The 13,857-nt window shown below is 38.6% G+C and overlaps 1 protein-coding gene across 1 annotated transcript in view; it reads right to left on the reverse strand.

Annotated features, from left to right (window-relative positions):
* CERS6 (ceramide synthase 6) overlaps positions 1-13,857 on the reverse strand; it is a gene marked incomplete at both ends in the record, with an annotated part of 106,500 nt that overhangs the window by 40,271 nt on the left and 52,372 nt on the right. Inside the window, one exon of the mRNA XM_082285057.1 lies at positions 8,577-8,634. Within this exon, the coding sequence (XP_082141183.1) occupies positions 8,577-8,634 (58 nt within the window). The remainder of the gene's footprint in view (positions 1-8,576; positions 8,635-13,857) is intronic.

Genomic DNA, 13,857 nt, shown 5'->3' on the forward strand with positions numbered 1-13,857 from the left:
CAAAGCCTCATTGTCCAAAACGCATTCATTTTCCCTGTTGATGTAAACTGAGGTGCTGCAGTCATTTAAAACTACGTTTCTCCAGTAACTTTGATCTTTCTCACAGCATGACTCATGATTTATATCTCAAGCATCCAAAACACTGTATGAATTTCTCCTAAATGCCCTCAACAATTTTTATGCCCTTTTGAAGATATATCTGAAACAAATTCCTTTTCCATGAGATGGCATCTAACAATGGTCTTCCTGGAAACCTCTTCCATTCGTGATGCTTATTTAAAAATGTAATATGGTATTTCCCCTTTCTCACAATAACATTTTTCAAAAGACTCCGGAGCACAGGTATTCTTTCCTGCTCACTCAGTGAATGAGAAATTGTTTTATTTATCACCTAATGCTCAGCCCTGCTTTCATAGAAAGGAATAAGATTATAATTCAATTTTAACATCCAAAATGATTTTAGCTTAAAAATTTTCATCAGTTACAGAAACTCAACAATTGGTTTTACAAGTAAAACAAAAAAAAAGGTAATAAAACCCTCCAGAGAATCCAAATCAATTTTAAAGCAAGAACAATCTGCCAAAGGCAGGCTTCATTTCCTTCCTCAGTGGCCTACGTATCGCATTATCCCTCTGTTAATAGCACAGTAAAATATCAAGTATCAGCATTGTGTTAAAAGAGCTCCACAGTGGCCTCTGACATTCTTCATTTAAATGAGAATATTTATCCAGCATCAGGCAAATAAGCTCACTGAACAAAAGGAATTACAAGGCTTCAGTAATAGATAATATAACAACCTTTCGAGCAGAACATGGGAAGGAAACATCACAACAGATGCAGACTAGAATAAGTGCCCAACAGAATGCCTGCTTCAATTGATTCAAGAATGAAGGAGACATCAAGGGCTCGGGAGGTAAACCCCCTGCTTCCAAGCTTTTGCCATGGTGTTGTTTTCTAGAGTCAGTTCTGATTTAAACCAAGGTGGTAGATATTTCCCACACTCATGCTTTGGTATTTCAGCATTAAAACCAGAAAAAATCAGCCTGCTTTAAGGAGTCTTATTCTATGAATCAGATGATCAGACATAATCCAAATAGTGGTGTGAATTTTTCCAAGATGTTGCATTTCTTGTATTGTTCTGCTCTGAAAAATATCCAGCAGCATTATTTTCATGAAAAAGTAGAAGCACCAGGCATGGCAAGACAAGATGGGAACAATAAATGAAGTACTGAATATTCTGATGCAGGTCATTTTTCTCTGCTCCAAATGATGTAATATGCAATGTGTGCTGCAAATAGCTTTCCAATAGCTGAGGAACTTTTATGTCAAAATCAAGTCTGTCCTACTGCTACAAAGACTGAAAACTGTCTAGAGCATTGGACATTTTGAATACAGCAACTTATTTTTCAGTTTGACAGCTGCTGGTTTTTTGCAGTACCTTTTTTTCAGTTTAGTTCAGATCTACCAAAATTGATTCCTACCCATGATGAATCTTTATAGCATTAAATCAGAAAGTTTAAAAAGCCACAGCTATCAATTGCTGCCTTGGGGAACCCAGGTATTACAGGTGATTCCAGTGGGAAGAGATGTTGTCAGTACTGTAAGCATGAATGATGTCCTCTTGATTCCCATATAACATTGAGGAAAAAGAAATTTATTCTGTATTTCTAATGACAGTAGTGGCTGAGAGCCCCCATGAAGGATGTTTTCAATGCATTGCAGAGAACTTGTATGAAGAATTTGAAACTATTAATTTCTGCATTCAAACTCTTCTGTTATTTTTCCCCAGAATAGTACCATTAATACACTAACTATAACCCCACTTAAACTGTAGCATGACCTTTGATTTGAAAACTGTCGCAATCTTATTTCCCACATGATACAAACTTACCATCTTCATTACAGAAATGCTTGTTTCCACAAATATGACAATTTTATTAAGTGGCTGTGCATAATAAACATTACTTACTTAGTCTAAGGTTAACAATCTCAATAATAGGTGAACTGTAATACAGAAACAATGTCAATAATCAGCCACCAATTTATTGACAAATTCTTTTTTTGTATTTCAAATGAAGGTGTCTGACTTTAGGCTCTAAAATTCTGGAGTACAAGCAATCCGAAATGGCATTTACAAATTCTACACTACTCTCTCAGGGCTGTAACATGTGCATGTATTGCTGCTGCTATTTTATTCCAAAAAGAGGCAGAGAATAAGCCAACTCAGCTGAGCAGCAGAATGCAACACTCTCACAAAAAAGCATGAAGCCAGTTTCTTTCTATGTGCACACAGAAACTGCAGGCCACTAACAGAACATCTCCAGCTGTCACACACAAACTTGCTGGCTCAGTGGTTAGTGCACACAGGAGGATAAGCACTTCATTTTCCTTGTTTGAAACATCCTATAGTTTCAAGAAAGAGGAACTTCGGTAACAGCAGAAGTGGAGCTCTACCTGTCAGGGTTTTTTTTTTCCTTCATACTACCCTGCTATTTGCTATTTGCCTTCCGTAAATTTATGTCACTTGAGTAGGCTTTTGGAGTCAAATTTACACTTCAACATGGCTTTCCCTGTTCTTTTGCAAGCTACATGTACCGCTAGAAATTGTAACTACCCACCAGACAGTTCTTAGCAGACAGTTCCCAGTTCTTCAGTAGGGGATGACTCATTAGGAAGGACAGTCAATCAGCTGCATACATACAGAAGCTTGTTGCACCCAGCATTTTTTAAATATAGCCACAGCATACTCATATCATCTGCCTTACTTCAACACTAAAGTTGAAAAATAGCAAAATTTGTTTATCCAGGCAGATAATCCCTTTCACCAGTAGAATATGTACATGCAACTTCAGGTTTACAAGTCTCCATATAGACTTCAAAAGACTTGCAGAAAATTCATCCTTTTTTGTGAATTCATAATTCTCACGGGCAATTAAAGGAAGGAAATTAAATGTGAAAAGTCTGTAAGCCACCTGGAAGCTCTGCTTCTGTATGTTTGTAAAGATTTCATTTTACAGCTTTATACAGGCGCTGCTTAGCACCAAGGATGGGCAAGCAAGAAACAAGCCAATCCTGAACTCTTCACTCTGTTTCTTTATCACCAAAGATGATATTTTTTCCATTTAATTGGAGCACAGTCAGACCATTAACTCTTAATGATCAAAGCCACCATTTATTTAACTACAAATATTACTGAGGAAAACAAAAACATTATTTCATTCATATGTTAATGATAAGCAAAGCAGTCAGTTCAATGCCACTGGAACTTAATGTCTTGTTGGTGTCACTACAGGTGTGGTGCTCTGCAAGGAAGTGTTTTGTAGACATGCAAACAAAACAAATGGCAGAGCTGAAAACCTCAGTTTCATTCAGAAAGGGAAGAATTTGCATACACATGATCAGAGTGGAAATATAATTGGTTACTTATCTTTTATGCTTCAAATCTTAGTGATTTATAAAGATACAAAGAATGCTGTAGTGAATGCTGGCTTCAGTCCTTCAGTGCCAAAACATCTCATTCAGAAGTCTGAAAATTAAGATGGGATGGTCACATCTAGCATTTGCCATTTTACCAAGAATGGGGGCAACGAGGATTAGATGGAAAGGTGAATGTTTCACATTAAATTATTTTGTGGGACACCCACTCTTTAGTCGCAAATAATTTAAATCTGCTCTACAAAATAGTGAAGACTGGAGCTGGCAGCTAACAACAAAGCTTCACCTTCTCTTTCAAAGTTGGCACCTTGGTCCATTTTCCTCACACAGAAGAATACTCATTACCAAATCTGCTCTTGAAAATAGTATATTGAAATAGTATATTGAATAGTATATATTACTTGAAAATAGGATATTGAAAATAGTATTTGAGATAGAAGGTGGACAACCTGAACTCAATCTACATTTACATTGATTTCCTCTTCCCTTAAAGTATCAGAAATGACAGAGGTCACTTCAAATCCTAATTATGATGACCTATTTCATCCCCTCAGTGCATTTTCCATCACACTCCAGGGCATGTCCTGAAACACACAGTGCTAAAGGATCAAGTGACAAACCCATCAAACTCCCAACATCTACTTAATGTTCATTACCTAACAAGTTTACAGTTCATTTTCATCAAATTGAAAGTTCTGGTTTGAAAGAACAGAGACAAACACGTTTCACTTCAGCAACAAGAGACCCTTTGGGAAGCATTATTACACCACCTGGTAATAATAAATAAGCTACAACTGATAGCATTAAGGTAGAAAGGACTTGAAGAAGCAGCAAAACTTTATGAGGAGCATTTGAAAAAGAAGCCAAGACCAAGAAAACAATTTCATCTTTGAGATGCTTTGACACTGAAATGTCATTAACAACTTCACTAGTTACAGACAATGACAGTAAACCCCACAATAAAATTAAGCCTTGCAGCCTGAAAAGGCTGAAGGCACGCATGAGGTGGGGAAGGGAGGAATGTCTAATATGATAATTAAATACTAATAACTCCATAATAAATTTTTTTCTCCTCTGTCTACGTAAGTCACAATTTGTAGGTAATGGAGCGGTTTGACTGAGTATGTGTAAGGCTGCAAGTTACTCCTCTTCACGTGCTTCATTTGTGAGCAATCAAGCAATTGCCTTGGCTTCTCTACTCTCTGATCCAAGACTTATGCTTCTCACTTCACAGTAACTCTTGAACGGGGCACGCGTTCCCGTGGTATCACAAACATTTGTAAGATTTACCAATCATACAGCTGCACCCTAGAGTTAAAGTCAACTCTTAACTGAAAAAGGCAGACACCAATGGTAGAAGCTGCCCTTATTCACTTCATGTTGCTTCATGAGCAATGTGTTATTGCAACAAAGAAAAGTCAACACCATGTGCCCATTTGAGGTCAGAGGCACTGAGGACAAGACCAGTACAAAATCCATAACGATCTCCTGCCTTCAGAGTTCAGTGGTGGGGCTGGCAGGGGGTTGGAGAGAGTTCCATGAATAAGCTATTGTATGACACAGAGGCTGTGGAAAGCAGATGTCCATATGGATAGAGTGAGGGAGAGTGGGTGGTAGCATGAGTTTTTGTGCATTTCACATTGCTAAAACCCATCATACAAAGTATCAGCACCTGATCATGGCCTACAGGAAAGAGGTACACACAGGACACTTTACTGTCAATCCTCAGCCTTCCCAAACTGGAGGATATTCCTGAGTTCACGGCAAATTTTATTCAGCAAAATGACCCAGTCTAAGTGTCCTGCAGACACTACTAAGAAAAAAATTTGTTTAAAATGTATCGGTTGATAGGTTCTGTTGCAACAGACCAAACTTTGGTGACAAAGCTTTATATCAGAAATTTCTTCCCTGTGTATTGAGATTTTTTTAAATTTCAGCAGAAGTAACATTATTTATTCAATTAATAACTTAAAAACATATACTTTCCCCTGGAAAAAGAGAAAACCCAAGAGAAGAACTGAATAAAGAGACATAGCTTTCAGCAGGAAGAAAGTTTTAAATCTCTAGTAATGTACTCAGCAAATACAGCATGTCAAAGAAATTGATATTTCATGTGCAGCTGTTACCAAAAATAATGCACAGGTTGCTTTATTTGGTGCACAAATTTCGTCTGTCTAGATCAGCCATTAACTGCAGTCATGGACATTAACAAAGACAAGCTTGCCATGGCATTTCAGAGGGTTTTACGACTGCTCTGACTGACAGCTTTGTTAGCTTTCACGTGCTTCTGTACGGAAGCAAAAACCAAAGCTGAAACCCTAGGCCTCTTTTTTCTTGCAAGATGCTCTACCCAGGCAAACCTAAAAACTTGAATTTAGTCAGTTAACACCATTCTAAAAATAAATTAACACTGGCATGTGTGTAAGACCTATAGCATCATACTTTCAGAACTAAACCAGAGCTGATAAGTCTGCTAAATAATTACTGCTAATTAAGTGTGGTCACATCTTCCCCAAATGCCAGATAAGCTCCACAAAACCACCAAAGACATAATGACACTCTGTCAGCATGGTGGTTTGCCACAGTATCCTGTTCAGATCTTCCTTGGGTGTTCTGGTAGGCACAAGGAAACACTGACATCCACCCTTCTGCTGATACTGCACTGATGCAGCATTATTTCTTTATGCAGCAAATAGGGAAGCTGACAGTAGAAGGCAAAGTGGCAGTGATTCATGTGCTGTGGGCATTATGAGAAAGGTGTTTTCAGAAAGAATCCAAAAGGTGGAATTCACTTCTAGTCAAAGTGAGTATTTCCAATTTGGTGTTATGCTGGTGGCACATTACATTCTTTAAAACAGGAACATTTGTGGTATTCACTCTTTCATGCCCTCTCTCAGTAAGGCAGCACAAGGTGCTGTGATGGAGCTGCACCTGTAGGGACTGCCATTGAAGCTGAGACCGGAGCTTACTGGTCTTCTGGACTAGGTATTTTCGGGATGGTCTTAGGCAGGCCTTGTTACTAGAAAGGATTCAGACCTCTGCTACACAGCAAGAAGCTGCTGTCCATAGTATGAACTTTCTTTCTCCAGGCAAAATAGATTTTTGAAGGAAAGATCCTTCCATCAAATTTGTCAGAGAATTTATTATGCTTAACTTCTTTCACTAGCTGCTTCAGGAAGAATTTAAAGGTTCTTTGCAATTATTCCATTTAGAAAACCAAGACAAATTAAAAAGAACTATCCACTTGGGTACTGTAGCAAAGCTCTGAAAGAAGTGTCTCCCTTCAGATTTTTTGGTCTCGATTTTATTCCTTGCAAACACAGATCCTGCACTTAAAGAGACTCAGCAAAATCTTGGGTGTTTGATGAACAGCAAAAGCCTTTGTCTTTGAGTTACACAATGTTACTAGGAATATAGTGCAAATATAAATACAATCACAATCATAATTTTGTTAATTTACATGTATTTTCATGTGAAAAACCTGGGTATACAAAGCAGAACATTGGAATAATGACAATTGCCTAAAACATTACAAGACTCATCTTTAACACTGTGTACAAATTAGTAATTATAAATAGATACACAATTACATAGTGAATAATTTCTCTTTGTAAAAATGAAATATTTTGAAAGTTAAAATTACAGCAAAAGTATGCAACTGATCCTTGTTAAGCCAGCGGTTGTACACCTTGCTGTGTCAGCCAGCCCTCCTCAAACTGCAGTGATATGCTCAACTGGAAGACATCCTCCACTCTGCATGTCAACTCAGCCTTTAGAAAGAGATCACAATGGCTTGGAATGAAGCACATGTTTACTGTATTCTTCTTAGTCTATAGAAATGCTGGTATTCAGAATTTTTCCTAGAACAGACACTTTATTTGTGCTGAGAGAGATTTGCTTTCTTAATCATAAATATGTTTTCTAGTAGTGATTTTGTGATACTTGCTAATGGTGATTTTTGTGGCATTTGCTGTAATGATGTAGAAAAATTCAGACGATGAAGCCTCTGTTCCCTTGTCTGTTACAGGATCCTATGAACCCACAGCCATGATCTCTCCACACTCACAGGCTAAGTAACCTTTTGGGTTGTGACAACTGCTCATTAAAACTATTCTCGTATTTCATACCACAGACATTTGTGAAATCAAACACAGAAAACAGAGTATCAGATCATGACCATACAGCATGTTAATGGATGAGGTACACATAAAATAGAAGTGTTTTAGGAGGCAGGGAGAGAATGCAATTGCATGCTGCTCTGGCCTACACTTCTCCTGGGGCTGACTACTGCTAAACAGCTGAGAACGGCTCTGATGTGCCCTCCCCACACAGGACACATCATTAGTCCTGCCCACACCAAGCTGCCTTGCACCTGGGACAGCCTCAAGAACTACAGACATAAAAAAGATTAGTACAACCTCTTTTACTTACAGGAACCAGAAACATTCAGGATACATTTTCTTGTGTCAAGTTTTTCACCAAAACAAGGATTACGTAAACACACTGAGTGCACACATTCCCCTAATTTCACCTCCTAGAATTACACAAATATGGACAGACTTGCACAAAAGCTCTGAGAACTAGTCACACTGTAAAAACAATTTGCACCATAAATCTGTATTACTCTCTATCGCAGGGTTAATAGAACTATGCCATAGTGTTTAGAAGCTATCAATACCCTTCTCTTTTTAAATCACCTGAAACACAGCATTGATGGGAAACCACAGAAATTTCCTTCCACAGTACATCAGACAAAGAATAGGCAAAAAAAAAAATTTTTTTTCTAAAACACTAATGCATTTTGTTTGCTAGTAAAAAGTAACCTCTGTCAGAGGCATTTAAGCAAGGATGATGGAGAAATTAATACTTTGGTAAGCCTTACTGCCAGCTAAATGCCTATAATGAAAAGTAATGAAGTGAACTAGGTATGTTGCTATGCCTTTTTTTTCCTTTAAAACACCATTAAATATTGATAAGAACTTACATTTCTTACCAATGAGGGTAAGCATTTTATGAGTGCAAATTCAATTTTAGTTTTTACTCCTCACAAACATAGACTTTATTCCTGTGTTTTATATTACACCTGCACAAGACTTCAAGTCTGTGATGTGTCGTAAAAGCATAATAATATAAGTGCCTACCTTTTTCAGGAACCGTACTCCATAGGTAAATATATAAAGGTAAAATGTAAATCTCCACCTGCAAAAGGTACAAGAGGTTAACTCTAAGATACCAGCTTTATATATTTTACAGTTCAACACATGATTTCTTATAGCACTGCCAAACCACCACACCCTGGTTACACTAACAGAAGTTGAAGCAAAATTTTAGTTTGGTTTTCTACAACTTTTGTTATCAAGCATTGTGCTCATTTGCCTGTTTTTCCTGGTCTCTCATTAGCTCTCTAATACTGGCTAATTTCATCTAAACAGGGCAAAAAAACCTCACACATTTTCAAGGATAATTACGTTTTTAAAAGTTTCACGAAAACTAGCAGGCCAGTGGAGGAGAGAGGACAATTTGCCCATCTGTTGCAGGAAAGTTCACCACTTATTAGACACCAGGAAAGAGATAATAAGAAATTTTGTTAAGACTTCAACAGGTGACTGGGGAGTACTGCATGTCAAATAGACTCCTTAGTAATGAAAAGCACCATTCACAATGAGCTGGAAATTCACTTGGCAGATTCCAGCACTTCACATTTGGTTTTCGGGAGTGCATTTGCATCAGACAGATATGCTGGATACAGATACACATCCATAATTTACATCCACTTTCCATGCATCCCTTGATAAAAATGATCTACATTTTCCCAAATGCACATGCAATAATTGCTGGGCTTCTGGTTTTTCTTTTCAGACAGAGGCAAATTAGAAACTAAGAACAGGATGCCATGGAAAATAACAGAAACCACTGAGATTTAATACAAAATCATCCTCTCCTCTATGTCTTTCTCCTGGCTTCAAGAAAAGAAGACAGAGTAACTTCCAATCTTTTGGACCCATTACTCACTTAAGAAAGAACTACTGGAAGTCTAAGGAAATAAAATCATAACCTTGTGCAGTATAAATTCTTAGAGGAATTCCCGTTGTTTTTTTTTTTCCCCAAGGGTGGAACTGACTACACACACATGCTTAATATAAACACCAGCGAAGTAATATTCGTAACATGTACAGAAGGATGAGATTTAGCTGCCTTATTGTGAAGCAATGCTACAACGTGAATCATCTTCAATGACATATTTAACAGCACTTACAACTTTCTTTCCACTGGCAAAACTATTCGCTTCCAGTTAACTGCCACTGGAGCACTTTGAAACATTACTGGAATGGTTACAAAACTGAAAATGTTCCCATGTAAAACAAGGTTAATCCAAACCTTTCTCTTCAAGGCTACTTTTACAAGTATTTAGAAAGACAGTTGTGTCATACATAAATAACCCTCTGACAATTTCAGGAGAGTATGAGAGTATAAGAACATCAATGAAATTTAAAGTATAAAACTTCAGTTGAATAGAAACTATCTTTTACACTGCAGTCTCCATAGCATGGCAGAAATTAATTTATTAAACTCATATGGTAGAAATAGCAAACCCTTCAAGGGTTTGGTCACTGAACTAACGTTGCTCACTGTTTTCACACTGGCCATTTCAAGATACTGTAAAAATAGAGTACTTGGAGGCAAAATGTTAGTTGTGCTGGCAGAAACCTTCAGATCATGCATATGAAAGAAACAGCAAGGATAGTACTATGAAGGAAGGATTTATTTGGGTGGCAAATTTCTCGTTAGGCCAGTCCTACAGCCAAAAAACTTGCCATTTAATTTCAAGGTTACATATATCATCTAGTGGAAGTTTGAAGGCTGTCACTGAAAATAAAAATATTAGGAGGAAAAACCTGTCTAACCTATTCACTGATGAGCACTTACAATGCCCTTCTTTCACTCCTAAGTGTGAACAGCTATGATAAATTCCTTGCAAAGAGTTTTATCACCTTTTACGTTTCTCCAAGCAAAATTTGTAACATGCTCAAGGGCTTTTCTAGCTTGCTGTTGGGAGATGCAAGATTGCACACAGGAGTTCAAAGGCAGTCCAACATATTTGAAATACATTAATAGCTGAGTTTTAGCTGGTGGGTGTCAGGAACTTTCCAGTCTGCATGGACATTTGGAAGACTCTGATTTCAGCATTTCCTGCAGCTATCACCCCTCAAAAAATAAAAAGACCCTTTCCCAAAACAAGCAAATTAAGAAACATTGATATCCCCATCTAACTTTCCACCCACCTCCCAAAGCACGGACACTGCTATAGATTTGCGCTAAAGCCTTGGATTGCCCTGGAAGGGACTTTCTGGAGCTTCAGAAAACTCTCAGAGCCAAGATCCACTGGGTATTACCTGAGTCTGCCAAGAACAGTTAACTTGCTTCAACCATTCCACTGCTACAAAGATGATAGATGCACACCAGGATATGATAATATGTGTTCTTTTTCCCTAACTTGCTGAACAAGTGTACCTGGATTGAACACCAGAAGATGAAGCAAGGCTAAGAACTGAGTGATATACCAAGCTGGTCAAAGTGCTAACTTCTTAAAGAAAAAAAATATTGATAGAAAAAACCCCTCACTCCTGCTGAACAACAAGCACAAAAGCTATTCTACAAACTTCCGGCTTGGTCAAACTCCAATAAACAAAAATTCCAACCAAAGCAAAGTCAGGATTGGCCCCCGGCATGTTTATCATCATGAAGCAGCTAACTGATGGTAGCAGAGCAACAAAGGAATTTCCATTGCTCTGTAGCTGGCAGCTAGCTGCTTTTTCTGCAGACTTTAAAGGGCAATTCTCCCAGCTCAATACCCCAACTGGAATCTCAGTCTCATACAAGGAAGTCCAAGGAGTTTCCCACATTGTCTTACTGGTAGATGGAAATCTACTTGTAGATGGTTTATTGCTGCACTTAACAGTAACACATCCACAGGCCAAAGTAAAATAGATAAATGCATACTCAATAACTTGGGATTAAAGACAGGAAAAAAAGGGACAGGAACCAGGTTATGAAGCTGCATTATTCACTTAAAATCATGCAGACAAGGACAGAATGTATGTGAAAAATACATTTCATACAGTGCACATATGTCCAAGCAAGACTCCTCCAAATGTGAGCCCTCAAATCAATTCTCTTGAAACAAGTATTCTAACGTGAATTATGGATTTCAATCTACAAAACATACTTTATCCCTCTATTTGGGTCTCATTGAAGCTCACTGATGAGGAAATGCAAATAAAGGGAAACAGTTATGTGCAGTAATCACACCCATTCACAGTATAGCCCAGTGTTCAAACCACCTCTGCATTTTGGGAACTTGGGCAAAATGTTCTTTCTGTCTGAACAGGACATCATAGAAGAGAAGGACATCTTTCTTAAGTGTGAAGTTATCAAGTCTTACTCCAACTGAATTCACAAAGCGGTAGTTGATAAAATGCTGTCTTGAATTTGTACTAGATAATAGTCCCAAATCTAACGCTAGAAAATGCCCTCAGCCTAAGCACAGTCTGAATAGTTACAGACCCCAGGGAAGGGAAGATGCCTGGCCAGTGGTATAAACCCTCCTAGTACCCCTTCTAATAGCCTGCTTAAGGTCCTCGTTAAGCATCAGCAGCTCATGCTGAGTGTCCACAGGTCACTGGGTACTGCTGTTGTTTGGTCACAGCTGGTTGTCTTCAACAGGGAAAGCAACAATTTCTAAAGCAGCAGGAGCAGAGCCCAAGAGACTAGGAAAAGCAAGGCAAGATATGTACTAAGAGATCTCTTGCTCCCCTTTTCCCCCAGCAATACTCTCTGCCCCATCAAAACCATACAAAGGAGGCCACAAGGTGAAGCACTCCATCATGGGTGACTGCCACATCAATTCACACTTAACTGAAAGATGAAGACAACTGAAGCTTCTCTGTTTTGTGAGAATTTACTCTGTCCTTCAGACTTCAAACATACCTTTGGTCAGTTGTATAGAGACACAAAATTTGAATTACTCACATACAAAGTGTACTGCTCGAAAGACTTTTAAGTTAGTTTAAATCCAGCAAACCTGGATGACAGCACTCAAGGCACAAGTGCTCTGGAAGATCTGATCTATCTGCTCACAATAAGGTTTATGACATTCACTTTAGTCCCCCACTAAAGACTTCCAAACTGAACCAGGCTGGCATCTGGTCTGCTCAAACTAAATAAGAGAGATCAAATGGTTTACATATGGAACTTCTGGGAAATTCTTCAGGTTGTGCTGTTGCTTACCAGGCCAGTGTTTCCAATGTGAATGTGACACACTGCAGCAAAAAGTCAACCTAAAAAGTGACTCTTCCATAACAGAAAAATTATTTTCTAATGTAGTCTTAAAAAGAATGCTGTAGAGTCCCTCAAAGGTGCAGAAGCAGATCTGGCTGCTCTTTTTCTATATTTGAATGCATTCCCAATCCAGAGAACAGTCAGTTTCTTACCCTCTCAACCCTTTTAACTTTGAGCTGCTAATGAAATTTTAAAGATGCTTCAGCATGATACAGAACATCATCTAAAATGATGGAAAAGATGGAAAAGTTGGAGAGCTTCCACCAACTAACCTGCTATACCCCACGGTATGCTCAATTCAGCAAAAACTATTTATGTGCCCACTTGATCAAGCACTTCACTGATTTCATGCATATGTCTAGTCAGGTTCCCTTCATCATACTGATGAAATTTTGTCCTTCAAATTTTCCTCTGAATTTTTGCTCTGAAATGTGAAATAAAACTTCAGCTAATAAAAAAAAATTGTTCAAGCAGTGCTCAAGCAAAGCACCCCCGTACTATTTACTTTTTGCAGAGCTCAGCACATGGGGTTCATGCTCTGTCAGGAAGATGCCATCCTCCCCATGCACCTGCTGTCCAGCTGAGTGAGCTCAACATGGCTGCTCTCCTAGGAAAAATGGATACTTCTTCCTAGGGTAAGGGTGAAGAGACACAAGGCCTCTCTGCTCCTGCAGTTTTCCCCTTCTTCTATTTCTTTTGCAGGAGGACTGAGCGGCCGGGCTGTGAATACCGGCACTCCTACAGAACTTTGCAGCACCCACCTTGCAGTGCACAGTGCTTATGGCTCTGATGCCAAACCAGTGTCTGCTCTCAGCAATGGTGTGCAAGGACCCAAAGCTATCCAACTTCTCACAACCAAACATCAAACACAGTAAATGCATAATGTTAAAAACATAATGGCCATTGTGTCTCCGGAGTTGTAGCTGTTATTTACAGAGACGCCTTTGCCATTGGTTTGCTACAGTCAGGGCCACAGCAATGTAAGAATGCCACACTTAAAAACAGTTAACATTAAAAAAAACCTCATCATATTTAGCTACTAGTCATAGGCTCACCACACTGCCTGCAGTTGAAGAAACTGGC

This window comes from Coloeus monedula (assembly GCF_965178545.1).
Source record: "Coloeus monedula genome assembly, chromosome: 7".
Taxonomy (NCBI): domain Eukaryota; kingdom Metazoa; phylum Chordata; class Aves; order Passeriformes; family Corvidae; genus Coloeus; species Coloeus monedula.